General features: G+C 40.6%; 1 protein-coding gene and 1 long non-coding RNA gene across 2 annotated transcripts; both read left to right on the top strand.

Moving 5' to 3' along the window:
• Positions 1–1024: 1024 nt before the first annotated feature.
• LOC103650289 (uncharacterized) lies at positions 1025–9279 on the top strand. Its single transcript, XM_020550262.1, has 11 exons — positions 1025–1047; positions 1216–1240; positions 1339–1402; positions 7240–7384; positions 7547–7820; positions 7921–8020; positions 8154–8284; positions 8361–8442; positions 8527–8656; positions 8745–8896; positions 9007–9279. The coding sequence occupies exons 4-11, from the start codon at positions 7241–7243 to the stop codon at positions 9143–9145; spliced, it is 1152 nt and encodes a 383-aa protein (XP_020405851.1). The 5' UTR covers positions 1025–1047; positions 1216–1240; positions 1339–1402; position 7240; the 3' UTR covers positions 9146–9279.
• A 250-nt stretch (positions 9280–9529) lies between these two features.
• On the top strand, positions 9530–9897 carry LOC103650288 (uncharacterized). The gene is made up of 3 exons (XR_564041.3): positions 9530–9557; positions 9713–9777; positions 9873–9897. It is a non-coding gene; the product is annotated as an uncharacterized lncRNA (long non-coding RNA).
• The last annotated feature ends 18024 nt before the right edge of the window (positions 9898–27921 follow it).

Here is a 27921-nt window from a genome sequence, read left to right as displayed (position 1 = left end):
TAATGCACAGGGCATTTACTATATTAATCAGCTGAACATAACCGCGCAACCGTGCTATCCACGTCACTACTATATTTCCAACCCTTAGATTGTGATCCGATGTCCCGTATAAAACTCAAAATAAAAGGAAAAAAAATTCCGTCAGGTGCTCCAGAGTCTTCCGAAAGAAACAAAGAAAAGAAAAAAATACGTCAGGTGCTCCGGAGTCTTCCGAAAGAAGGCACGTGTCCTCGCTTGTGCTTGCGTGCAGAATCTTCCATGGATTGAATAAAAAAAGAAGAAGAAAGAAACACTGCTTCACCACCGTAACCTCCTATCAAAAGTAAAGGAAGGCAGGACGTCACATTTACAGAGAGAGGAAACGCAACCACATCAAGAACTCCGCCATCACCAGACGACATCAGCTCCCCCACCATCCATCGTTCTCCAGGTTCTCTTGCCTCCCTTAAGTTCTCTACCTCCATATTTTACTCTCATTGCTACTGTATAGTATTTTTCCAGCCATCCTTGAGTCAACATTTTAGATGTGCTATAAAGTGTTGTGGATTGTTAAAAAAAAATTCGATCTTCTGCGATTTCTTCTCGCTCAGCTAACCTTCTTTATTTATTTTTTTTCTAAAGCGAAAAAATCTTATGTGATTTTTTACTCTCTGTGCTAACCTCACTTTTTACTGCAATTCATCCCCCTTCCAGTTTATCTTACCGCACTTCAATGAAGTCCATGTTCTCTTACGCCATTTCAGCACTTCATCCATCATTTTTTTTATTTTTGCCCTCATTGGTACTGTGATGAGCGATAAATTGTTAAAAAATATGGGATAAAATGTTTGGCGAAGGTTCCTAGATGACCCTCTTTTCGTTCGATTCCTGCTCTCTTCATTGAAGAAGATACATTTTTGGTCCCCTCTTTTCGTTCTCTTCCGCCTCTCTCTCTCTCTTTCTAGCGGAGGTTCCTATGTGAAAAAAAGGAACAACAATAGAATCTTTTGTCTTTATAGTTTACTGATGAAATAACTAAGATGTTATCATCCCTTTATTAAACAATCAGTATGTCACTTTCCTGGTTACGCTTTCAGCTTCTAATTTGTATGCAGTTGCACACAATTTCTCAACCTTAAATCTCTTTGTGCCTAAAATATTTTCTCCAATCTTATCTCCTGTTTTCGCAATATAAAAATATTTCGTACTAAAGTCTGCGATTACTGTACTTTGCAGGGATTACGCTTTCATTCGAAGCCAGGTCCAAAGAGCTGAGTTTCTAACTATAATCTTTTTCTCTGATATATTTACTATGCTACCTACGTAAACAAATACATGTAAAATAACTGTGTTTCGTAGCAGTACGAAGTTCATCCGTAAAAAAGGTTCCGACAGCTCAATATCGACCATCAACAAAGATAAGGTATTACCTTCCTAATTCACACTATAGTAACTCCTTCATGTTCTGATTATTGCAATAATTTTTTGGATCACTATCTTACCGTACTCAGTTTCGGTACACATAATCTGTAATGCTAATTAGCACTCCCCATCTCTTTGATTGATTACACTTCTACCATATGTCTATATTTTTTTCGTTTGCGTAATTAATACTTACATTCATGCATAACGCAATATAGTACCTCCTTCCTGTTCTGATCATTGCAATAAATTTTTGGATCACAATTTTACTATGTTCAGTTTCGATTCACAGAATCTGTAATGGTAATTACCACTCCCATCTCTTTGATTGATTACACTTCTACCATATGTCTGCATTTTTTCCCCATTTTCGTAATTAGTACTTACATTCATACATAACGCAAACTAACATATAATACCTCGACAAAATGTTATGGGACAAGTAATTCCCCAGTCATATAGAGATTAATCTAGAAAATGAGTGATTCTTCAGCAACAAAGGAAATGGACGGCGACGACGAAGCAGATCCCCCTATTTATCATGTGGCTTCACATGTAACCGATACTTGGGCTTTTACTCCTCGGAGAAAATTTTCAATTGTGACTACCCAAAAAAACGCTGCACTGGCACGACAACAACGTAAAAGAGCGTTAGACCAGCGGTGATTACTCACCCGAGGTACCAATGGATAGACGATAGTTACAATGACTACCAACATTAATACTTGGTCCATTGCCTCTAACAATACAATAACACAGGTCCTGCCAAAAGTATTAGAACACCAATGAATTGTGGTTATTTTCCTGAAGAGTACATAGCTGCGCTTAAAGGTATGACAACAATGCACCTCTAATGCAAGTAATAAATAGACTCTTATATAATTGTATAATTATTTATAGATATAAAGTTCTGTTTCAGAAAAATTTTAATTAATTACTAACATTTTTATGTCCTATTAGCGTCATATCAAGGTCGATCATACCATGGAACACTAGATTATGAATGTGAACATTGTCATGCTTTATTCTGGTGTGGTGAGAAGTCTTCTATAAATCGCGAAACTGGAAGGCCTCAGTATCATACCTGCTGTAAGAGTGGGAAAATTTATATACCTTCGTTTAGAGATCGGCCTGAACCACTGGCTTCCTTGGCAATCTTCAATGGTGATTCTAGGTCCAAGAAATTCATGCGTAGTATCAGGCAATATAACTGTCTTTTTGCTTTCAAATCAATGGGTGCACGAATTGATAACTCTATTAATGATGGTCGAGGACCGCCGCTGTTCAAGATATGTGGTCAAGTACATCATCGTGTTGGTTCTCTTTTACCCCTTGATGACTCTGCTCCACAATTTCTTCAACTTTATGTGTACGACACTGCTAACGAAGTTAGTAATAGATTGAAATGTCTTGATGCTGATCATAGACCCGTTGAATCGCTCGATCCATCAATTGTACATGATTTGATTAGAATGTTAGACCAACATAATCCATTTGCTAAGAAATTTAGAATGGCAAGAGATCGGTTGGCTGACCACAATAATGAAGATTTCATCATCAGAATCATTGGCGCAAAAGAGGGTGATCCAGTTCAATACAACTTACCAACTACTGATGAACTTGCAATGTTGGTGGTTGGTGACTTCTCTTTAGATACGTACAAACGTGATATCATCATTGAAACACATAATAGAGAGCTTAAAAGAATCTCCTCATTACATCCAGCTTACATGCCTCTCCAATATCCTCTTTTATTTCCTTATGGTGAACGTGGATCCCAGCTCGGTATTCATTACAGTAATAGAAATCTTATTGGGGCAACCACAGGACGCCATATGACAATGCAAGAATACTATTGCTATCAATTCCATTATAGGAAGAATCAGCCAAATCCGTACCTATGCTATGGTCTGTTATCAAGCCAAGCCAAAGTTGATGCACGTGCTGCTATTGAGGAGAGTAGACTTCACTACATTGCTCAAAATCAAAGAAACTTACGGATGGAAAGTATCCAAGGAATAGCAGATGCTGTTAGCCGTGGATGCATAAATGGCGATGAAATGGGAAAAGAGTTGTTCTTCCAGCATCGCACATTGGAGGACGACGCTATATGATTCAAAATTACCATGACGGTCTAGCAATTTGTGGAAAGTATGGTCCTCCTGACTTTTTTGTTACATTTACATGTAACCCTTCATGGCCTGAAATTACTGAAAGTATCTTTCAGCATGGTCAAACAGCTCCTGACAGATCAGACGTAGTTACACGGGTCTTCCATCTAAAGCTTCATGAATTACTTCAGGATATTAGATCAGGAACTATCTTTGGTCCGTTACTGGCAGGTACACTTCTGCCTATAAAAATTTCCAACGCAACAAAATTTCTATCTTATATTAGTTACCCTGACACATTTCTCCTATGTTCTCATCTTCACGCAACATCGTTTGCAAAATTTCCTAATTATGTTTTGCCATTATGATCTAACGCATTGAAATTCTACATTATCTATATTTACATGCAGTGTTACATACCATTGAATTCCAAAAACGTGGCTTGCCTCATGCACACATTATATTTTGGGTCTCCACTGACACTTCTCAACCAACACCTGAGCTAATTGACTCATTTATAACTGCTGAGATACCAGATCCAGAAACTGATCCGTTAGGGTACGCCTTAGTTGCTGAACATATGGTCCATGTCCCATGTGGAGATTACAACAAACATGCTCCTTGCATGAAAAATGGTCGATGTTCAAAAAACTATCCAAAAAAACTTCAAGAGGACACTTCCTTTGATGAAAATGGCTTTGTTCTCTACAGAAGAAGAAATAATGGACGTGTTGTTTTCAAAAATAAGATTGCATTGGATAATAGGTACATTGTGCCTTCAAATTTGTTGTTATTGAAAAAATTTGGTGCACATACAAATGTTGAATGGTGCAACAAAACCATCTTTATAAAATACCTTTTCAAATATGTGACCAAAGGACCAGATCGTAGCAAAATGTTTCTTCAGAGGATTCAGAGCGGCGAAGATGTTCCTTATGATGAAGAAACTGATGCAAGAAATGAAATCAAAGAATACATTGACAGTAGATACCTTTGTGACATTGATTCTTGCTGGCGAGTATTTGGGTTTGAGATACATAGACATTACCCAGCTGTTGAAAGAATGCATGTTCATTTACCAAATGAAAATTATATAACATATAATAGTTCAGCTAACATGGCAGGCATATTGTCACAATCATTTCTCAGAAAAACCATGCTTACTGAATGGTTTACCACTAATCAACAACATTCTAATGCTAGAAATCTTACATACTCTCAATTCCCATCAAAATGGAGATGGGACGACAAGACCAGAACTTGGCATCCTAGACAAACAAGAGAAGGCAAGATAGGACGTCTATACTATGTGCATCCCCTGGCAGGTGACAAGTATTACCTTAGAATGCTTTTGTTAGTTGTCAAAGGTGCACGCAGTTATGAGGAGGTTCGGACCTACAACAATATTGTCTATAATACCTTCAAAGAAGCATGCAAAGCACGTGGGCTCCTTGGTGATGATCAAGAATGGTTGGCTGCTTTCAATGAAGCTGCTACTTGGGCAACGTCTTCTCAGCTAAGACAACTTTTTGTCACAATGCTTCTTTATTGTCAGGTAGCCGATGAGTATACACTTTTTAGGAAAGTTTGGAAATACCTAGCTGATGATATCGAATATAATATTCGTAAGGCACTTAACCAAACTAATTATCAGATACCAGAAGATAATCTCAAGAATTATTTACTAGATAAGCTAGCAGTTTTATTTAACAAGAGTGGCGGCAACATTCATGACTTCAACCTCCCAAGGAAAACCGACAACCTAGAAGGTAGAAATGTCAATCATTTACTCAAAGAAGAGTTGTCATATGATGCAAACAGCCTTTCATATGAATCTGAAGTCCTAATTTATCAATTAAACACAGAACAAATGAAAGCCTTTAACACTATTGTGGAAAATGTGCTATCTGGACAGCCTGGCTTCTACTTTGTTTCGGGGTATGGTGGGACTGGAAAAACCTTCCTTTGGAATACCATCGTAGCATATCTGCGTTCGCAGAAAAAGGTTGTTCTTACAGTTGCTTCTTCAGGGGTTGCCGCATTACTCCTTCCAGGAGGTCGTACAACACATTCCCGATTTAAAATACCATGTGATTTAAATGAAACCACTACTTGCAATATCAAGAGAGGAACTATGCTAGCTGAACTGATTGAAGTTGCTTCATTAATCATTTGGGACGAGGCATTCATGACTCATAGAATAGCTTTTGAAGCTCTAGACCGAACACTGCGTGATTTACTTTCACCTCGATGTCCTGTAGCTGAAAAAACACCTTTTGGTGGAAAGGTAGTTGTTTTGGGAGGTGATGCTAGACAGATACTCCCAGTTATTGAAGGTGGTACACAATCACAAATTATAGACGCAACAATAACTAGCTCTCCTCTATGGACTTCTATTATTGTCTTATACTTGACTGAAAATATGAGATTAAAATCACCTCATTTAGATTCTGCAAGTAAGAATGAAATTGCTTCCTTTAGCAAATGGCTCTTGGACATAGGTGATGGCAAAGTACCAGCACGAGCAAAAGACTCTAAAAAAGAAAAATATTGGATAAAAATTCCGCAAGACATTTTACTAACATGCACCTCAAAATAATAGCCTGCAATGCATTGTAGACTCCGCGTATCCAGATCTAACAGATAAGTATGCAGACATACAATACCTGAAAGAACGTGCAATACTTTCTCCAACGAATGATGTTATAGACACAGTCAACAACTTCGTTGTCACTCTAATACCTGGTGATCCAAGGGAATATCTTAGCTGTGATAGCATAGTAAAAGGACCAGACAGCAACGATTCATATGACTTATTATATCCTGTTGAATTCCTCAATTCAATTACTGGCAACAATTTCCCTCAACATCAGTTAATATTAAAAAAAAGAGTTCCAATTATGCTTTTGCGCAACATTAACCAATCCGAAGGCCTTTGCAATGGAACAAGGTTAATCATTGTTACTCTAGGAGATCTGATTATTGAAGCTAAGATCATGACTAGAAAATATAAGGACAAAACTGTGTTGATTCCACGTGTTTGTTTAACTTTAAAAACACCGAAGCTACCATTCACTCTAGAAAGAACGCAATATCCCATTAAAGTTTGCTACGCCATGACAATAAACAAGAGCCAAGGACAAACTTTATCCAGTGTTGCTGTGTACTTGAAGAAACCTGTTTTTACACATGGGCAACTATATGTTGCTTTCTCTAGAGTTACTTCAAAAAAAGGACTCAGAGTGCTGATTGAAGATGATGATGGCAAATCAACAGATGAAACCAAAAATATTGTTTACAGGGAAATCTTTTCCCGGTTTCCTGTGCATTAAGGATGATCTACAACTTGCTGTTCATGTACAAAATAATATTTAAAAAATACATTTTATATTTCAGTTTTATCCTAAACAAGCCTATTATGTATAGTATCCATGTACAAAAGATGCTTTATGTGCCCTATAGTACTCCTGGTTCCCTTAATGTAGGTATAATTCATTGCTCTCTTTTTACCCCCCTTTTCCCTCCACTTACATACAATTTTACTCTCTTTTAATTCACTTAAGAAAGGAGTAAACTGATCTACCTGTACATATTTCATTTGTTTTTCATCATTGCTTTGTATGATGCTGCATTATTAACTCATACATATTTCTCATACATATATTTATTATACCATACTTCTAAACAAAATGCTAACTGTATTTTTCATCTATCCCATGTTACACAGGATGCCTAATAAACCACTTTCAGCATTGACTCTACAAGATCGAAATGCAGAGGTTCAAATACAGGTCCACAGGAAATGGGAGTTTCGAGGTGCCGTTGACAATGGCCCTATATTACACATCGACATGATCCTGACAGACTGCACAGTAAGTATTAAGCACACCAAAAAATAACCTCCAGATTTAGCTCCGTGTGCCAATGTAACCAAAGCTTCAGTATGCGAAAATATTTCTGTTGCTATGTTGAGACAGTACTCTATAATACCTAAAATGCGAAATACTTATAGTAGTTTTTCAATCACTGCACAGGGCAATGCTATCCATTGTCAGATTCCTTCGTTCCTAGCAGCTACAAGAGGCGATGAATTTCAAGTTGGCAAAATATACAAGATGACCCGCTTTTCAGTAGCCCGTGCAAAATCCACCTACAAGCCTGTTGATGGTGATCTCATGTTGTATGTCACACCATACACAACCCTTGAACTTTGCCACACTTCACCATCAGGTTTTCCCCTTTATGTTTATCATCTAACAAGCTATGACAAGATTGATCCAGATGGATCAAATGCAAGAAACTTCCATGGTATGTTTTCTAAATATGACATGAAATCCCATTCTCACAACTATCCAATCTCTCGCCTGATTTAATCCTGGTGTTTTTTTACTATTGTATGAAACATTAGACGTCCTTGGTATTATTACGGAAATCTCTGCGATTAAGCCTATCGGAAATGCACACATACCCTCGTCTTACAATCGACATGTTCTGATAAAAAACCTCAGGTTAATACTTTATAACATAAAGCATCCTTACTATCTTATTTTATTATTTTGCATATTAGTAGTTGATTCTTCATTGCTCAACAAACACTACATTTCACATACATTACATGCTTATTTTAAAATTGTCTCACAGCGACGACATTCTGAAAATTACTCTATGGGGAAAACGTGCACAAGAATTTTCGTTGACCAACACTTATGACCCACAGAAACAAACTCCTATCGTGGTCTTATTTGTTGGTTGTTTACCAAAAGAATATCAAGGTGCACAAATACAACTTTTCCTCATAGCTTTTTTAGCCTCATACACTTCTTATCTTCATTTATTCTAATTATATAGGGGAAGTACTGTTAAGTGGTGGCGCAGCCTGTCATTGGTACTTCAACCCATCAATTGAAGAAGCTGAAACTTTTTATAGCAGGTACAACAATTACACACTTCCACGTTTTTTTAGAAAAAAAAGGAAAATGGACAATGAAGACTAACATCACTTTATCATTCACAGGATTGAATCTGAAAAGATAAACATAGAATTGCCCAGTCTTGACAAACAAGAAATTACACCTCCAAGTTTTCCACAACGAGAACATCACAACCTTAAATACATACTGTCTTTAAACCCACATGATGTACCGGTAAGCATATCTAATGTTAATTTACATTACCTCAAAAATTCTTCTTCCACACACGATTGTAATTCATGTGTTTATACTTCATTCGTAGGATCAAGGATATGAATGCACGGTAACCATTACATGTATTCCTGAAGGCAAGACTTGGTATTATATTGCTTGCAACACTTGCCCAAACAAACCAAGCATTGATCCCGTCATCCGTCAATGCTCCACATGTAGATCAACAAATTACTGCTTCAGGTCTGGTTTGTTACAACTAAATATATCTGCTTTGTTCCAACCTACTTTTAATAATTTCTTTAATGTACCATAAAAATATAACAATTTACTCACTCTCCTCTCCGTTATAGATACAAGCTCACTTTCAAGGCATCAGATGGAACTGAAGAAGCTGAAATGTTTGCATTCGACAATGTTGCTAGGACAATTATTGGGAAACCATGTCCAACAGTTGTTGCATCCTTTCCTGATGCATCAGCTACCACCTGAAATTGCAGCAATAATTTCACGGAAATACACATTCATTATAGAATTCAACAGCCAGTCATTCAGATTTCTAGAAAAAACATTGCTCATCAAAGGAATTGTAGCATCATATGGAAGAATGACATCACTACCAATAGTACAAGAAAAAGATGATGTGCAACTTCCTCTCACTCCAACAAAAAACAAACTGATAACAACAGCTGTCGAATCTCCTTCTACACCCATGTCTAGACTTTCCACAGCAGACTCACCAAGCGTAAGTTAAATCATACTTATCAATTACCTTTTCATTCTTAAGCTTTCATACAGTAACATATGTTTCAATCATCCTCAGATGACCCGAAAGCTGACATATTCTCCAGCAAAGAATAAGCCTGAGGTAAGCCTATTTCACAAGAAGCAAACAACCCACCAGGTTCTGCACCAACACTTATAAGAAAATACTTTGAAATAGGACATGTCTTCTTGAAATATTTTCAGTATACAATAATTTTATTTTTTTCAGCATCCTTTATCAACTGCGCTCATTTTCCCTGTTACTCATTTACAAATAATTTAACTATTGCATAGACAAACCTCCCCGATGCTAACAGAAGCAGAGCTCCTACAACTACAATTGAGTCGCCAACAAAAAGGTCTATAATTCTCATCTCTGATAAGCTTATAGTACTACCTCCATTAGTATATTTGCTATACTATGCAGCTAAACTTTTAGCCTACATTCATCCAGAATCAAACAAAATCCCAAGAATCAACAAGAGTAGACGTTGTCTACAACACAACACAACGAGGTAAACGATGCAACCAAGACTTCAAATAAACCCAAACTTTGCTGCATGATTGAAGTATCCTACTGTTGTATCGCAGGAATATTTTGGATCGTCGGAGCCAAAATTCAGATGAAAAAAACATGTTCGTCGCTATTTTGTCTCTATATATAATTAGAGTCACAGCTTCCATGAAGCAGATCTTATTTTGGACATGCTACATGATATCTATGTACTACTATGTCATGTACCCTTCTGTATACTTATCAGGTGCTATAACGAACCGTCATGTTTCGTATATAGAATCGTTTGCTTCGGTTTGCTGAAAACGTATAACATCAAAAACAAGATGAACGCGCGCGCTGGCGCGTGCCAGTTGACTTGTATACATAGCCGACCCCAAGCTAGATGCCCGCAGTACCCCAAGCTAGATGCCCGCAGTGTGGGCGTGTGGCGGTTACAACGGCCCACGCGAATTGCGAGCCGCTCGGGCCGTGTTGTTCCTAGCTGGGAGGTGCCCCTGGAACGCGGGTCCCATCTATCATCGGACCCATGCGACAGCGACCAAGGTTAGCGACGCGCCTGGCGGGCAGGCACTGGCGAAGGGCCCCACACGGTAGTGGCAAATCCGGGCATGCACGTGGTGACGTGGGTGAGAGACGGTTGACAAAACGGCCCCACATGTCAGCCGAACAGGAATAGGCAACGCACGCGGGATGAGGCCGGTCAGTGGGCCCCACCAATCGGTGAAATGGGTTGGAATGGCTGTGCCACCCGGGTCCACATGTCGGCTCCAGCCTCCAGGGGTCCACGGTTGGGCTGCGCAGAGCAGGGAAAATGGGCTGAAAAGGAGGTTTCCAGGCCAGCAGGGTTTTATTCTCCTTTTTTTCTTTTCCTTTTTGAATTTCTATACCAAATCTAATCACAAATTCCAAATTTGTTCCAAATTCAATTTGATTTGGGGTTCGAATTTCCAGGTTGAATGCACACAAACAAAAACCCCCAGCATGAATGCAACCATTATATTTTACTTATCTATTTTATCTCTTTAAGCATAGAGGCATAGAAATATATATAACTCAATAGGAATCATTGTATTCCAAACAAACATAATCTATATATAGGTATATAGATATATTTATTATTATTATTATTTAATTAGAATTTCAGTCTTAGTATTCAAACTATATATGAACAATTCAATATTATCATTTATGTGTTTCAAGAAAGTATTTTCATGAAGATCTTTATCAAAGACATTTTAATTCACATCTTTTGGAGAACCTCTTTCAAATTCCAAAATAGGTATTTTGGGTGTTACAAGCGTTGAGGCAACAGAGTATCAGAGGCAATAGGTTGAGCACCAAAGGCATAAGGACGAGTACTATGCAAACTTATGGGCCTAGCAAGAGGCTTTCTTCTCATTAAGTTGAAGTAATATGTTATTTGTAACTACAAACTTGTTTCGTTTGGTACTTCATCAATGGTTACTTGCATCTATTTTGTAGCAAGTGTCACAACAAACGGGCGTCTTGCTGCCAACCTTTGGGATGCCGCCTCCAACACTTGCACCATCGCCTCCACCTCCACCATATTTCCCTTTGGTTCGTCCAGATCAGGTATTCATCCATATGTACATGAGTGCGTGTTACAAATGAAGAACTTAGTATTTAAGATCCAAATATGTGTTACATGGATTTCTAGACACCTCCCCTTTGGTTGTAGCACCTAGAGATAAATCTGGCCCAAACGACGTCATGACTTCATGGGCAAACAACCTATTCACCAGCTATAGTACAACTGGAGGAAGTGGCCACAACTCAAACCAACCAGGTGATGGATGGTAGGCTTAGTTAGATAGGATTCCATTGTACTTTAGAACTTTAGTAGTTTTATCATGACATTTGAATGACTTCAAACTATGTGAATGTGGATCGACCTTAAACTATGTCAATGTGATCTATGTGTGATGCTGAACTATATGTGAATGTAGTTTGTGGTTGTGAATGTCGTTTTTGTGAATGGAAATGGGTATTGAAAATGGGAATGTGAATGTGTGAATTGATATATATATGTGAATATTTATGCATGTATTGATATTCTAGATTGTGATAGAACCTCCCAAGTCATTAGGCCCACCTACAGTTGTCCTTGTCCAACGGACCTTGGACAACCCTGTAGATGCACAATAATCACTTGACAAGTTCGGTATCTGAATCGCCTTCCTCGCCCAAGAGCGTTTTTACCCGTCACGCAAATATTACAACACATCGGAGGAACGAATAAGCGAAAGCGAATTACAATAACTTAATTTACATTCAACAAAATATAGATAGAGTGTTATAGTTATTACAAACCTAGGTATATGAATGCATAAGTATTATTATTACAAACTTGGGAGGCAAAAACCCCTCCCGCATAGAAGTATATTGTTTTTCAAAAGGGAGGCCATCATCCTCCCACAACCACTTCACTGCTAAGATTCTTCTTTGGGCACCACCTTAGTGCAAAAACAGCAAAAGTCTATTGTTTCCTCACCTACAACAACATGGGTTCGAAAACCCTGAGTACAGAGTGTACTTTCACAAGTCTTACCCATCAAAATAAAAGACTCTCAAGGATATGCTGGCTTTAAGGGAGTGAAGGTAAGGCTTAATCAAGAATCAAGACTCTGTTTGCAAAAATGCTTACTAATAGTGGATCCTTAAAAATCCAGTTTTATTAACAAGTTAACTCATTACCTGTCACTAGAGTTCTTTCTACCCTAGTTCAAGCACTTGGCCGATACTAGCTATCCTTTTATCAACCCCTTCTTTGTTTACTGGAATGCTACGTGTAGGGCAGTGACCAAGTCTTCATGTCCGAGAAGTAACGGCGATCCGAATCGATTAATACCCAGTTGGGGATCTCCAATCACACAACATATGTAGCACTTAACCCTTGCATATGTCAACTCTCCACTGGGTTTCTTAAGACCAGACCGGGTTCACGCCAACCGAGAGCACAGATACACCACCGTCCAGCCTCTTGCCACGGAGGGTACACGCTACTCTCGCCATCTCTCCACTCCCATTGCTTGTTGGCCTTTCTGGTATTAGTCTGCCCGAGGCATAGCTTACCCATGATGAGGCATGTGACCAGTTAAAAGGTCCTCAATCATCAAGCCTACATCGAGACGTTCCTTAATCGACTCAGACGGAGACACTACACCGAGACTCTCTTCTCATGCAAGTCACCCGCCCGGCTTCAGCTTTATCATTTCAAACCCAAATTTTGGTACATCTTTTCCAATGTTGAACCCATCATGGCCATGATGGATCCGCCATCAAGTTTTATTTTTTGTAAACATCCCATCCACTATGAAGCATCACCTTTTGTTTTAAAATAAAACATTTTCTTTTCTAAAGCAGAACTAAGCATCAGAAAACCTTTTAATAAAACAGGTAATCAAGGAATGGTAAACAGTTTCAAGGAAGAAAATGCAGGCATGTGACCAGTTAAAAGGTCCTCAATCATCAAGCCTACATCAAGACGGTCCTTAATCGACTCAGACGGAGACACTACACCAAGACTCTCTTCTCGTGCAAGTCACCCGCCCGGCCTCAGCTTTATCATTTCAAACCCAAAGTTTGGTACATCTTTTCCGATGTTGAACCCATCATGGCCATGATGGATCCGCCATCAAGTTTTATTTTTTGTAAACATCCCATCCACTCTGAAGAATCACCTTTTGTTTTAAAATAAAACATTTGCTTTTCTAAAGCAGAACTAAGCATCAGAAAACCTTTTAATAAAATAGGTAATCAAGGAATGGTAAATAGTTTCAAGGAAGAAAATGCAGCAATTGGTTTAACATCCAACTCCTATCACCTAATGCATCAGTCAAGTGATAAAGAGTTTAAACAGCAAGGAGGTGGCAAATGCACCGGGGCTTGCCTTGTTTTGTAGGAGAGTCGGGCTCTGTACCACAAATATCAAAATAGAAATAGTTCCCGGCAGGTGGATTTTCTGTTGATGGAGTAGGCTCTTCCTCTTCAACAGTCACTTCTTCTTTGTTTTCTATATATAACCATGAAAGCTCATGTAATGCTTATGAAAATGCAATAATAGAAAAGATACACCAAGTTGTATCTTGAATACAACTTCCCTTCACGGTATACGAGGGAAACTAGGGTCTTCTAGGTCAATACCCTAGTAGGGTTAGACAGTTTTATCCTAAGGAGCTAGGGTTTTTGGTTTAGGCATCAAACAATGTCCACAACAAGTCAAACTTCACTCATGGAACCTAAATATCATATTAAAGTTATCCAAAAATCTTAGTGATTTTTGGAGTTATTAATTAATTTCTAAAATTCCAGAGGTATAGGTTTAAGCTTTTTTAAATACTGATTAATTCCTTGTTTGGACTAAAAACCCTAGAACTATTTTTATTAAATACTAGAGAAATCTAGGAGTCCAACAAAATTAGTCTCATATTTTTATTATTTTTCTATAATTTTCTATGGATTTTCTAAGTCTGGCAGAAAAAGAAAAAGGAAAAGCATATACAGTATCGGGCTCAATTTAGCCCGAGCCGGCCCACGACAGGCAGAACGCACCCGCGCGCGCGCCCGCGGTGTCCATTTTGCACAGAGGTCCCTGGTCATTTGAAAAACCCGTAAATAATCCTCTCCAATGTTTCACTGACATCTGCACTAAGGCGCCTCCCCTTTCTATTTCTTCGCGAATCGAGGTCCCCGACCATGGCGGTGGAGCAGTGACTCCGGCGAGCCAAAACCAGCTGGAAAACGCAATGACCGGTGCTCCGATGCGGTTGACACATAATTCGACCCGTAATGATCATTACCCCTCAATCAATTTCAAGGTTCTAGCCCCTAATCTCTCTGTCCATGGTGATGGGGTGAACTGCGGATGAACCGAGGCATTTCCGGCGATCTAGCGTGGTATAGTTCAATTGGCCGGGTCGAGAAGCATCAAGAGCACACAAGAGTGCTAAAACAAGAGCTAGGAGGGCGTGATCGGACCTGTGAAGAGCTAACCGCGATGAGCTCACACTTTGCGGTGTTCTTGACAGATTTGGGGGAAATCCTAAATTGGGCAGCTGTGGGGGACGATTGGAGGTGAGGGCTGGTTCACTGGATGCACAACTACCTAGCAGAGCTCACTGGGGCGGCAATTTATAGGTTCCATGGGCGGTGGCTCTTGAATTTGGAATGGCGCGCTGGCGGCCGGAGAGGAAGAGAGTTACTGGCGCAAAGGATGTGTGGCCTTCACCGTGGCAAGGTCACAAGCGATGAACGGGCACGCTTAAGACGAGTTACTGCGACGCGGTAGAGCACCTAGGCACGTGGCATCCGATCGGCAAGCGGCCAACTCCGGCGAGCTTATCTGGACCGGCCGTAAGGCAAGGGGGGAGGGGGTACGGTGGCCAGCCCGATGACCGTGCCCAGGCTTATCCAGCGTCAAGATCTTTTCACCATCGACAATATCTGCACATCGAGCGCACGAATCGCGACGTCGACGAGGATCACGGCGTGGAGCTCACCGGCAGCACGTTCACGGCATCTGAAGATCTTTTGTTTACTGTACCATCAAGTTCATATTCAGTCTGCCTGACAGAGCAATTTGCAGGGCGATTTGCTCCAAAATTCATGTAGCAACCTGACCATCTCCCTGCATCAAAGTTGTAGCTCTATAAACCAGCTACAAATCGACTATAGAGACCTGGCACATTTACTTACTCCTTCGAGCTCGAATCGAGTCCAAAGTTTAGCAGATCTCACTGTCAGACCAACATCAGACTCTGAGTTGACTGACAGTCAGACTTTAGGGCTAGTTATCTCCAAATTTTGTATGACACCAAGGTTTAATTACTTAAGCAAAGTTATGATCCTATAGTGGCTCTGTAATCTTGATGTGTTGACCTAGGGCAAATTCTTTATGAATTGAGAGATGTAGAGCTCCAAAGATGCTCCAAGTTCAATGAATTTCAGACTTAACCCTAGGATACTTATGGAGTACTTTTTGCAAATATGTCCAAATTCCACAATTTGACTTGCATATCCTCAAATGTGAGAAACACATGATTTGTGGTGTTCTATTACTTTGGTATTTGCACTTGGGTCCAAAAGTGCACAAAATTTGCACTTAGCCCCCTAGGGTTCCAATTTAGGGTTTTCCAGGGGTCTTTTCAGGGTTTTTAGCACTTCAGGGTTTTGGTGTCCCTAAAGTCCATCAAAGATGATATCTTATGATCATTTCTCATGTCTTTTGAGGTTTTAACTTATTTGGGCTTCATTTTCACTCAAAAGCCCAATTTAGGGTTAAGTACTCTACCCTAGGGTTAACCACACATCAAGTCACATCAGTACAACTAATTTGAAATTTTTACCTAGTGAATGCACTCTAGGTGTAACAAACACATGGTATGCCAATGCTCATGATGTTATGCTCAAGTTTTAGTGACAGTAACACCAGAGGTGTTACATCCTTCCGCCCATAAAAGAATCTCGTCCCGAGATTTAAGGTCCTAGGGCAAGTAGTGGAAAAGGAAACACGTCATACTTTTATTTCCTTATTTCTCGTACAAAGCAGGGGGTGGTAGGGGTCTATTTCATCTTTACAACAATTATACATATCTCACAAAATACACGAAGCTAAAAAGCTAGGGAAATTCTTTTCTAAGAAGTTTTGGGTTTCCCATGTAGCTTCATCTTCAGTATGTTGGTTCCATTGTATCTTATAGAATTTAAGAGTTCTTCTTCGGGTAACCCTGTCCTTTTGATCCAGGACTCAAATAGGATGTTTTGAATATGTTAAGTCTGGTTCCAAGGTAACATCCACCACATCAATGGTTCGATCAGGAACCCGAAGGCACTTCTTCAATTGGGATACATGGAACACATTGTGCACCACAGCCAATGTTTCGGGTAGTTGGATTCGGTATGCCACTGGTCCACATCTTTCAAGAATAGGAAACATACCAATGTATCGGGGTGCAAGCTTTCCTTTACACCGAAACGAGTTATACCCTTCATTGGTGATACTTTCAGGTACACATAATCTTGGACTTGAAAGTATAAGGGTCGGCGTCGTTTGTCTGCATAACTCTTTTGTCGAGCTTGTGCTTCTTTCAAGTTATGTATGATTCATTGAACCTTTTCTTCCATCTCTTTCACCATATCAGGCCTGAAAAACCACCTTTCTCCTGGTTCAGACCAATTCAAGGGGGTACGGCACCGTCGTCCATATAATGCTTCAAATGGTGCCATCTTAATACTTTCTTGATAGCTGTTATTATAAGAAAACTCTGCCAGTGATAAACAGTCATCCCATTTCTGCGGAAATTCTAGAACACATGCCCGTAACATGTCCTCGAGTATTTGATTCACTCTCTCTGTCTATCCACTTGTTTGAGGATGGTATGCTGAACTGTGGAGCAACTTAGTACCCAGAGATTTGTGGAGTTCTTCCTAGAATTTGGATACAAATTGTGGTCCACGGTCCGACACAATTGTTTTTGGGACCCCGTGCAGACCAAGAATACGAGCAATGTAAAGTTCCGCATATGCGATCACTAGATACTTTACCTTGACTAGAAGAAAGTGGGCGATTTTTGTAAGTCGATCAATTATAACCCAGATAGAATCAAATCCTTTTGCTGTCCTGGGTAATCCCACAATGAAGTCCATGCTAATGTCCTCCCATTTCCAAGTTGGGATGGGCAAAGATTGCAGTGGACCAACAGTCATATGTATGGCTTTGACACGTCTACAGGTGTCACATTTTGCCACATAACATGCGATCTCAATCTTCATCTTTGTCCACCAATAATATTGCTTTAAATCTTGATACATCTTAGTGCTTCCGGGATGAATGGAATATCGACTAAGATGAGCTTCATCCAAAATTTGCTGGTGGACTTCCTCATTTTTAGGCACAACTATGCGATTATTAAACCACACTATGCCTTGATCATCCTTTCTGAAACAATTCACTTTGCGGCCTTTATTTTCTCATGAATATGTTTCATACCCTTATCATTTCTTTGAGCATCAATAATCCTTTGCGGAAGAATTGACTCAAGCTTCAATTGGTTCGAGGTTCCATGTTGTATCATCCCCAGGTTTAATTTCTCCATTTCTTGACATAATGTGGTGTCTGGAGTCATTACTGTAAGAAAGTGATAGGAAGCCTTGCGACTTAGCGCATCTGCCACTACGTTGGCCTTTCCAGGGTGATAGTGGATTTCTAATTCATAATCCTTAATCAGCTCAAGCCATCTTCTCTACCTCATGTTTAGTTCTGACTAGGTAAAAATATACTTCAGACTTTCATGATCTGTATATATGTGGCAAATATTTCCTAGCAGATAATGACGCCATATTTTAAGGGCATGAACCACAGCAGCTAATTCCAAATCATGAGTTGGATAATGTTCTACATGCCGCGCAACTGTCTTGAAGGATATGCTATAACTCAGCCCTCTTGCATTAAGACACATCCGAGGCCACTGCCCGATGCGTCACAGTACACATCAAAAGGCTTTTCAATGTCCGGTTGAGCCAATACTGGAGCAGTGGTCAACAATATTTTCAGATGCTCGAAGGCTTCGTTGCATCTTGAGGACCAGTTAAATTTTGTATCATTCTTCAACAGACTTGTGATTGGTTTCACAATCTTGGAGAAATCCGGGATAAATCTGCGGTAATAGCCAGCCAGTCCAAGGAAACTTCAGACTTGATGTACAGTGGTTGGCGGTTTCCACTCTAGAATATCCTTGACCTTGCTGGGATCAACCGCAATCCCATTTGTAGACAATACATGTCCCAGCATTGGATTTCCTCCAACCAAAACGCGCATTTGCTGAATTTAGCATATAATTGGTGTTCCCTTAAGCGTGTTAATATGATCCATAAGTGTTTAGCATGCTCCTTTTCGGTCTTGGAATAGATCAAGATATCATCAATGAAGACCACCACAAATTTATCCAACTCGGGCATAAACACTGAGTTCATTAGATATGTGAAGTGGGCAGGAGCATTTGTCAATCCGAAGGACATAACCAAATATTCAAATAATCCATATCGCGTAGTAAATGCGGTCTTGGGTATATCTTCAGGTCGAATACGGATCAGATGATAGCCTGACCTAAGGTCAATCTTGGAGAATACCCGTGCTCCAGTAAGTTGATCGGACAAGATATCGATCCCGGGAAGAGGGTACTTGTTCTTAATAGTGACCTCATTAAGGGGTCTGTAGTCCACGCACATTCAAAGAGTTTGATCCTTCTTCTTAACAAAAATTGTGGGACATCCCCAAGGTGATGAATTGGGCCGAATGAATCCCTTCTCCAGCAAGTCTTGTAATTGAGTCTTGAGCTCTGCCAATTCATTTGGTGGCATCCGGTACGATCTTCTACAAATCGGAGCTGTATAGGGTTTCAGTTCAATCATAAACTCTACATCCCTTTCTGGAGGCAATCTAGGCAAATCTTTTGGGAAGACATCCGGAAATTCACATACTACCGGAATATGCTGGATTTCTGGAATGATAGCTTCATAGACCCGTGTTGGGGGTTTGCTTCGCTGCCGAAGGACCTGTAAGAAGAAACACCTTCGGAAGATCAACACAGAAGCAACGCCGAAGCTACCATCCAGGGAGCTTCGGCATAGCGACACACCTTGAGCCGAAGGGTTGCACCAACTTAAAGATGAAAAGACCAATCGGCCCATGATAATTTGTGTCATGATCATAACTAGTTGTAAAGGACATGGATGTAATTTCACACAGGCTGCGACCTGTGCCTATAAATAGGTGAACAGTATCCCCGTATTGTTCACGCTGACTTGTATTCGTTCGTACATCACGCTTGTACTTTTGCCTTCTGTCAAGTCGAAGGTACAAATGTGATTCAATATTGTTCTTATTCATTCATAATTATATAATAAATTATATATTATGATGTCATATGATTATCCATGCTTCGTCTTTCATTGATATATACTATGATGATGAAGGTACGTCCTTCATAACCTTCGTCCGAAGATCGTTATATCCTTAGGGAAATAATGCTTTGAAGGACGAAGAGCATTAAGCATTAACCTATTTTCGTGTAGCCTTGTTCTTAATTCATAGCATTTGAGAACAAGTCCCCAACATTGGCGCCCACCTCCGGTGAACTCACTTCCAATTTTGAGTTGATGGCTTCGTTCTACAACTAAGCAGAAGCACCTTCGGCTACAAAGCTAGTGCTTCCGATAACAAGCGGCTCAGGTTCAGAGCCGGCTAACAAGAAGCAGAAGAAGGAAGCACTGAGAAGGGTACATCATGCTGGGGTGCAGGGACCTTTCATCAAATCAAAATGGTCCCACATCCCAATTACCTTCTCCCAGGAGGACCTTCAACTCAAAGATTACCCTCACAATGATGCTATGATCATATGTTGTGTCATCAAGGGATTTCTGGTCCATAATGTTCTGGTTGATACAGGCAGCGCAACGGATATCATATTTGCTAAGGCCTTCAGACAGATGGAAGAACCAGAGGATAAGATTCATGATGCTACACATCCTCTATGTGGCTTCAGAGGAAGGCAGATTGTAGCACTCGACAAAATCACAATGCCAGTGACCTTCGGCTTTGTTCATAACACAAGAACTAAACAGGTTGTCTTTGACATTGTTGACATGGAGTACCCCTACAATGCAATCATTGGTCATGGGACACTTAATGCTTTTGAAGCAATACTTCATCCAACATATCTATGCATGAAGATACCTTCGGAACAAGGGCCCATTGTTGTTCATGGGAGTCAAGAAGCTGCCAGAAAGGCTGAAGGAAACTGGACAGATTCAAAGGCAATCCATAATATAGATGGAGCCGAAGCCTGTGAGTAGTATAGATACAAAAGAGAGAAGGCTGCTTCGGCGGATCAGCCAAAGCCTATGCTTCTATGTGAAGATATTGTCAGAACAAAGGGTACTGCTGGGGTCTTAGTTATCTGAAGAGCACGAGAAGAATTTGCTAAGATTTCTATTCAACAACAAAGATGTCTTCGCTTGGTCAGCCAATGATCTTTGTGGTGTCAATAGAGATGTCATTGAACATTCACTCAATGTGGATCCATCTTTCAGGCTAAGAAAACAAAGGCTTCGGAAAATGTCCGACGACAAAGCTGAAGGTGCTCGGAACGAAGTGAAGAGGCTTCTTAATGCTGGTGTTATCAGAGAGGTAAAATACCCAGAGTGACTAGCCAACACTGTTATGGTGAAGAAGGCCAACGGTAAATGGAGAATGTGCATCGATTTTATAGATCTTAACAAGGCTTGTCCAAAGGATGAGTTCCCATTGCCAAGAATAGACTCTCTAGTAGATGCAATATCTTCTTCAGAGCTCATGAGTCTACTGGACTGTTACCTCATGCTACCACCAAATCTGGATGAAGAAGGAAGATGAGCCGAAGACTAGCTTTATAACCCCTAGTGGCACATATTGCTATCTTCGGATGCCTCAAGGGCTTAAAAATGCTGGAGGAAGCTTCAGCAGAATGACAACCAATTTCCTTCATTCTCAAATAGGCAGGAATGTACTGACCTATGTTGACGATATCATAGTGAAAAGCACGAAGCAAGAAAATCACATTGCTGATTTGCAAGAGACATTTGCTAATTTCAGGCAAGCTGGCCTGAAGTTAAACCTAGAAAAGTGTGTTTTTTGGGGTGAAGAAGGGCAAGTTCCTTGGCTGTTTAGTTTCAACAAAGGGAATTGAAGCCAACCCAAGCAAGATCGAAGCTATTCTTCGGATGGAGCCGCCAAGCACAAAGAAGGGGGCCCAACGTTTGGCAGGAAGACTGGCATCATTAAATAGATTCATATCTAGATAGGCAGAAAGAAATTTGCCATTCTTTGAAATATTGAAGTCAGCCGAAGTTTTCCAATGGGGATCGGTTCAACAAAAAGCCTTCGAAGAGCTGAAGCAATATTTGATTGATTTAACAACATTAACTCCACCTGCGCTAGGGGCTCCATTGCTCTTATATGTGGCGGCTTCACACTCTGCAGTGAGTGAGGCGCTTGTACAGGAGAAGCTAGATGGCCAAGTCAAAAAGCAAGCTCCAGTGTACTTCGTCTCCGAAGTTTTAAGTTTATCAAAGAAAAATTATACAGAATTGGAGAAGGTGTTGTATGCTGTGTTAATGGCCTCCAGGAAGCTTTGGCATTATTTTCAAGCATATATCACATAATTGTTCCTTTGTCACAGCCTCTGAAGGACATAATGAGGAACAGAGAAGCTACTGGAAGGGTTGGAAAATGGGCTGCAGAGCTTAATGAATTTGATATTGACTATGTGCATAGATCTTCAATTCAGTCCCAGGCGTTAGCAGACTTCATCGCTGTTTGGACGCCAGGGGCTCAGGAAGAAGAAATAAACAAAGACGCCGAAGCTTGGACAGTGTTCTGCGATGGTTCTTGGGGAACCTTCGGTGCAGGAGCGGCTGCTATCCTAGTTGTGCCTTCAAAAGTCAAAACATGTTATGCAGCAAGGCTTGACTTCAGTTGCACAAATAATATTGCCGAATACGAAGCACTTATGTTGGGGCTTCGGAAGTTAAGGGCAATGGGAATAAGAAGGGCCATCTTGAAAACTGATTCTCAAGTCATTTCTGGCCATGTAGACAAAAGTAGCAAGGCAAGAGACCTGAAGCTTGAAAAATATCTGGATACAGTTCGAAGGTTGGAGGCTTCTTTCAAAGGTTTTTCTGTCAAGAATATCCCAAGAGACGAAAATGAGCATGCAAATCTACTAGCTAAATCAGCGGCTCAGGGGCTCCCTCTACCTTTGGAAGTATTTTTTGAAACAATAAAGGCACCTTCAGTTGAACTCATGGAAAGAGCAGTGCTTGTTATTTCTCCAGTACATAGTGAAGATTGGAGGACTGAAATTATATCTTTCCTCTAAGGTAATTGTCTTTCGGATGATGAAGCTTATAATAAAAGAATGGAAGCAAGGGCAAGACCGTATGTGATAATAGAAGGGGAATTATATAAGCATGGAGTCTATTCTCCACTCCTCAGGTGTTTATCAAGAGCTGAAGGTATTGAGTTAATGAAGGAGATACATGCAGGTCTGTGTGGATCTCATATTGGGTCTAGGCCCTTGCTGGGAAAAGTGTTTAGACAGGGATTTTACTGGCCGAAGGCAGCTTCAGACGCAGCAAAGCTAGTTCAAAAATGTGAAATTGTCAAAAATGTGCAAAAGACCAGAAACAACCTTCATCCCTCACTCAGCTAATACAGCCTACCTGGTCGTTGCAAAGATGGGGCCTGGATTTGTTAGCCCCACTTCCACCAGCGCAAGGTAATCTGAGATATGTTGTTGTGGCTGTAGAATACTTTTCTAAGTGGATTGAAGTGAAGACTTTGGCTACAATAACTTAGGTTACAGTCTAGAAATTCTTCTAGCAAAATATTGTTTGTCGCTTCGACGTGCCGAAGGCTATAACTGTGGACAATGGAACACAGTTTGACGCCGAGACTTTCAAGGATTTCTGTGATCAGATTGGCATGAAGAGTCAAATGGGCTGGTTGAAAGAGCAAATGGTATTATAATGACGGGAATAATGAAGCTAATCTTCAATCAGCCCAGAGGAAAGTGGCCAGATGAGTTGATTAAAGTGGTGTGGAACCACAATACAACCATATCAAGATCAACATGTTTTACACCGTTCAAATTATTATTTGGTGATGAAGCTATAACCCCAGAAGAAGCTAAAGCAGGATCAATAAGAACAGCAGCTTCGGCAGAAGACGAAGCTGATTATCACATAGCAAAAGATACTATAGAAGGGACCACACTTCAGGCTGTGGAGAACATCAATAAATATCAAGCCGAAACAATAAAATGGCGAGACAGAAAAGTTCGATTGAAAAATATTAAGCCAGGGCATTTGGTGCTTCGGAGAGTGGCCAATCCGGACACAGTAGGCAAACTACAACTGAAGTGGGAAGGACCTTTTCTGGTGGTATCTTCGTCAAGGCCTGGTTCTTACAGATTGAAGGATATGGACGGCAACGACATTCCTAGATCTTAGAATGCGGATGAGCTTCGATGATATTATGTGTAATTTGATGTAATCTTTTTTCATTTTTTCCTATGGCACCCTTTTCCTTTCCAAAGGGGGGAGAAAGGTTTTTAATGGGGCCATGGCTTATAATTTTTCCTTTCTTATTTAGCTCTACGAGAGCAAAATCCCCCAAAAGAATGTAAAATGTAAAATCTGAGCATGCACCATCGAGTGCAGAAAAAAGGAAAAAACCAAGGAGAAGCTCAAAAGTCGTCCCTAAGGGGATGCAGAGCACGACGAAGCTACAAAAAGTCATTACTAAGGGAGCACAACGTAAGTTTTCTGCTCAAAAGTCGTTCCTAAGGGAATGCAGAGCCGAATACCGCTGAAATATAAGGCGAAGAAGTTCAAAAGACATTCCTAAGGGGATGCAGAACTTATACCACCGAAATAGAAGGCGAAGAAGTTACAAAGTCATTCCTAAAGGGATGCAGAACTTACACCGAAAAGTCAACGGTGAACACCGAAAAATAAACGGTGAAGAAGACTCCAAAGTCGTTCCTAAGGGAATGCAGAGTCTGGGTGTGGCTTCGTAAGCATGTGTTTGGACATTCATTTGCATGATTACATCACATCATTCATTGCATTCATACACATTCATTTAGACATTCGTAGGATCATCATCATCATCATAACATAGAGTACAAACAAATGCTTTGGCTCTGATGACAAGGCTTCGATGAGCATAAAAAAGCAGAGTACAAACAGAAGGGAAGGTGTTTTTCGCCTTCGGCTCAAAAAATACAAGTTTCGTTCACATCAAAGCAGTTCATACATGGATGGAAAGGTAAAATTATATTACAAGGTATGGACAAATTTACAGAGCAGTGTTTGATTCCTAAATTACAATATCTTTTACATAGTTAATTTAAAAATTTTCTCTAGAGCTTTTTCGCAGTAGCTTCATCACTTCACTATCCGTCAAGCTTCGGATCATTGCTCTTCGGCTTCGTCATCCTGTACACAACAAAGTGGTATAAGGTAAACACAAATCTCAAGGAGAAGGTAAGCAATAGGTACAAGTGTATTACCGGCCTCAGATGGCTTCGAGCTTCATCACCAGCTAAGTCTCGCCCACCCTTCGTCCAGATTTGTGTTATGAATCTATTTCCAATGCTTCGGGTCAGGCTGGGAATGTCATTTAAATCCGCTGGTGATAAACTGAAGTTCGACCTATTCACGATCTTCCCATGCGTGCAACCAGTCTTCATGAAAGCAACAGCTGTGCCGCGAGAAGCTAGCAGGGCACAGAAGTCACCGTGCCCAGCTATAACTTTGTCAAGCGCATCAACTTCGCCCTCAATATGTTCAAAGGTGCCTGGCAGGTCTTCAACCGAAGGTTCAATTTTTTCAGAACTGGCTCCAACTGAGTTGAAGACCTGCTTCAGTCGTTGCACGCACCAGTTGCCGAAGTCTAGACATTTATCCTGAATCTCCTTCAATGATTTTTGCAAATTCGAACTCTTTTCGATTTCAGCTTCAAGCTTCACATCAAAATTCTTCTTTTTTTGCTTGAAGCTTTCTGACTTCGTGATGAGTCACTGTTTAATCTGGCAATTTCGGCTTGGGCTTCTGCCAGTGAACCCTCCATTGTTTGAAGAACAAAATCTTTCTTTTCAAGAGCAGCTTCATGATTTTTAATTTTGCTTTCCAAGCCTTCAATTATAACCTCATTTTTCTTATCTTTGAAGTCCTGTTGCATCCTCAAGGCTTTACTTAGTAGCATACTTTGTGCAAAATAACCTTCATCAGCAATCGCCTTCATCATAAAACAATGAAAAGTCGAAGGAAAATTTTTACCTTGAAATTAGAATAGAATAAACTGCCGACGATATGCTGTTGTTGGTAGCGACTGATGTCAGCTTCAAGCTTCGGGAAACCAACACTGTTCGACAGAGTGGCGATAACCTTCGCTCCAGTTTGATCTCGAATGCAACCTAAGCTTTCCTCGTTAATTCCGCCGAAGAGCAAAGCTCCTGGCTGGTAACCACATGATATAGCATACTCCTGCAACTCCTCTTTTTCAGTCTTAGATAATTCTTGACCAATTATGTTTTGAAAATTGAAGCCTTTTTCCTCTGAAGTATCTTCGACGATTTCCTTCCCTTTTTCAGGCACTGTGGTCAGGGTTTCTTTGGCGGCTGCAGCATCTTCTTCCGCGGCCATATCCAAGAGCATTCTATCAATATCAGATAATGTGCTCTCCAGATTGGTTTCTTCAGCAATAATAGCTTCGGCAGTAGCAGCTTCGGTAGGAGCAGCTTCGACAGAAGCAGCAACTTCGGCAGCTAGTGTTATTTTTGACGCTGATGCGGCGGTAGCGTTCCTTAATAGCTTCTATAACAGTAACAATCCTTCGCCTTTTTGGCCCAACCACCTTCTTCGCTGCCGAAGGTTCCTCCTTCTTCTGTAAAAGCTTCGTCAGATGCGGCCCCAGTAGACTTAGCAGCTTGATAGGTAAAGATTCGGTCATTACCTTTAAAATTTCTTCTACATTAGCAACAGAAGGTGTTGAAGGAGTCTCTTCCTCTATCTCAGTTGTTTTTGGCTTCGGAGCTGCAACCTTTCTCTTCTTTAGAGCAACCACCTTCGGCTCAGGGCTGGATTTTCTCTTTTTTATAGCTTCTTCATCTTCTTTCACCATCCTAGCAGCTTGCCTTCTCAAAACACTAACAATCCTCTTTCTCTTTTGCCCCTCAGCACCCTTGTTCAATCGCTCATAGTCAGGGTATTCAAAGTTCAAGGCATCCATCACCCGATTCAACCTTCGCTTTGGTCGGGTGCCGAAGGCCGCAGTCATCAATTGATCCTCTTTTTTGGTATAATTTCCTAGCACTTCATTATACACTGTTTCAATCATTTCCAGCCACTCTTGGCAAGGCTCTTTAAATTGCTTCTCAAATTTAAACCGATAAGGAAGTCGCACAAGCTCAAGTCCATTCTTCGTTCCTTTTAGCTTCGACATGCTAAATTCGCTCAAAGTCAGAGATGTTTTGTTGGCCAAATATTCTTGAACTAGATCTCTGGTGCTGATTTGTTCGGCTACCACCCTGAATTCTGCCACAACTTGTTGGCATGGTGACACCGATGTCATGCGGCACAAGGGCCTAGTCAACCCGAAGCTTAAGCTCAGCGGGCTCAGTACTAGCATCTTCAGCTTCTCCCTCTTCTTCTCATCGGCCTTGACATAGAACCACTCACTTTTCCAACCGGTTGGCCACTTGGTGCGATAGCTAAGAACCAGGGCCTTCATATCCTTGCGATATGCGAAGTTATAACAGCCAAAGTTTTCATGCAGTTCGTCTTCTCTAGCCTTCGTTTGGTAATGAAGCTCATGCACTCAGCAAAAAGCTTCAGCATTCGGGTCCATTACTTGGCTTCGTAGGGCCCAGATGAAGACACTGAGCCTAACGATAGCGTTAGGGGTCAGCTGATGAAGATAGATTTCATAATTTTCCAAAACTTCCCCAATCATCTCGTTCAAGGGAAACCGCAATCCTGCTCTGAAGAAACTCTTGAAAACTACCACCTCATCATTTTTCGATGTCGGAGTGGTTTCTTCCCCGGCAAAACGAATCAGCTTCTTCTCATCTTCTCCGAAGTAGCCTAGCTTTACCATCATGGGCATATCAGCTTCAGAAATGGTAGATTTACCAAAATCTATGTGGCTAGGTTTTGACGGGATCAGAACACTATAATCTTCTTCTTCATCATCATCAGCGATTTCTTCCTCAACATCTTGTTCAGTTTTGACAGCAGGTGCACTTTGTTCAATGGCTTCCTCAGACACAACCAGTCCCGATTGTCTCATCACTTCGGAGATCGGGGCAGTCTCGGTAGCTTCGGCCTCCTCTCCATCACGGGTCACTCTCACAGTTGAGCGTAC

Source organism: Zea mays, chromosome 3 (genome assembly GCF_902167145.1).
Source record: "Zea mays cultivar B73 chromosome 3, Zm-B73-REFERENCE-NAM-5.0, whole genome shotgun sequence".
NCBI classification, from domain to species: Eukaryota; Viridiplantae; Streptophyta; class Magnoliopsida; order Poales; family Poaceae; genus Zea; species Zea mays.
This window is presented reverse-complemented; position numbering and strand designations above follow the sequence as displayed.

Coding starts and splice junctions, on each gene's coding strand:
- LOC103650289 (XM_020550262.1), top strand. CDS start 7,241: ATGCCTAATAAACCACTTTCAGCATTGACTCTACAAGATCGAAATGCA. Junction 8,443..8,526: donor GCTGAAACTTTTTATAGCAG/GTACAACAATTA, acceptor TATCATTCACAG/GATTGAATCTGAAAAGATAA. Junction 8,897..9,006: donor TCAACAAATTACTGCTTCAG/GTCTGGTTTGTT, acceptor TCTCCGTTATAG/ATACAAGCTCACTTTCAAGG.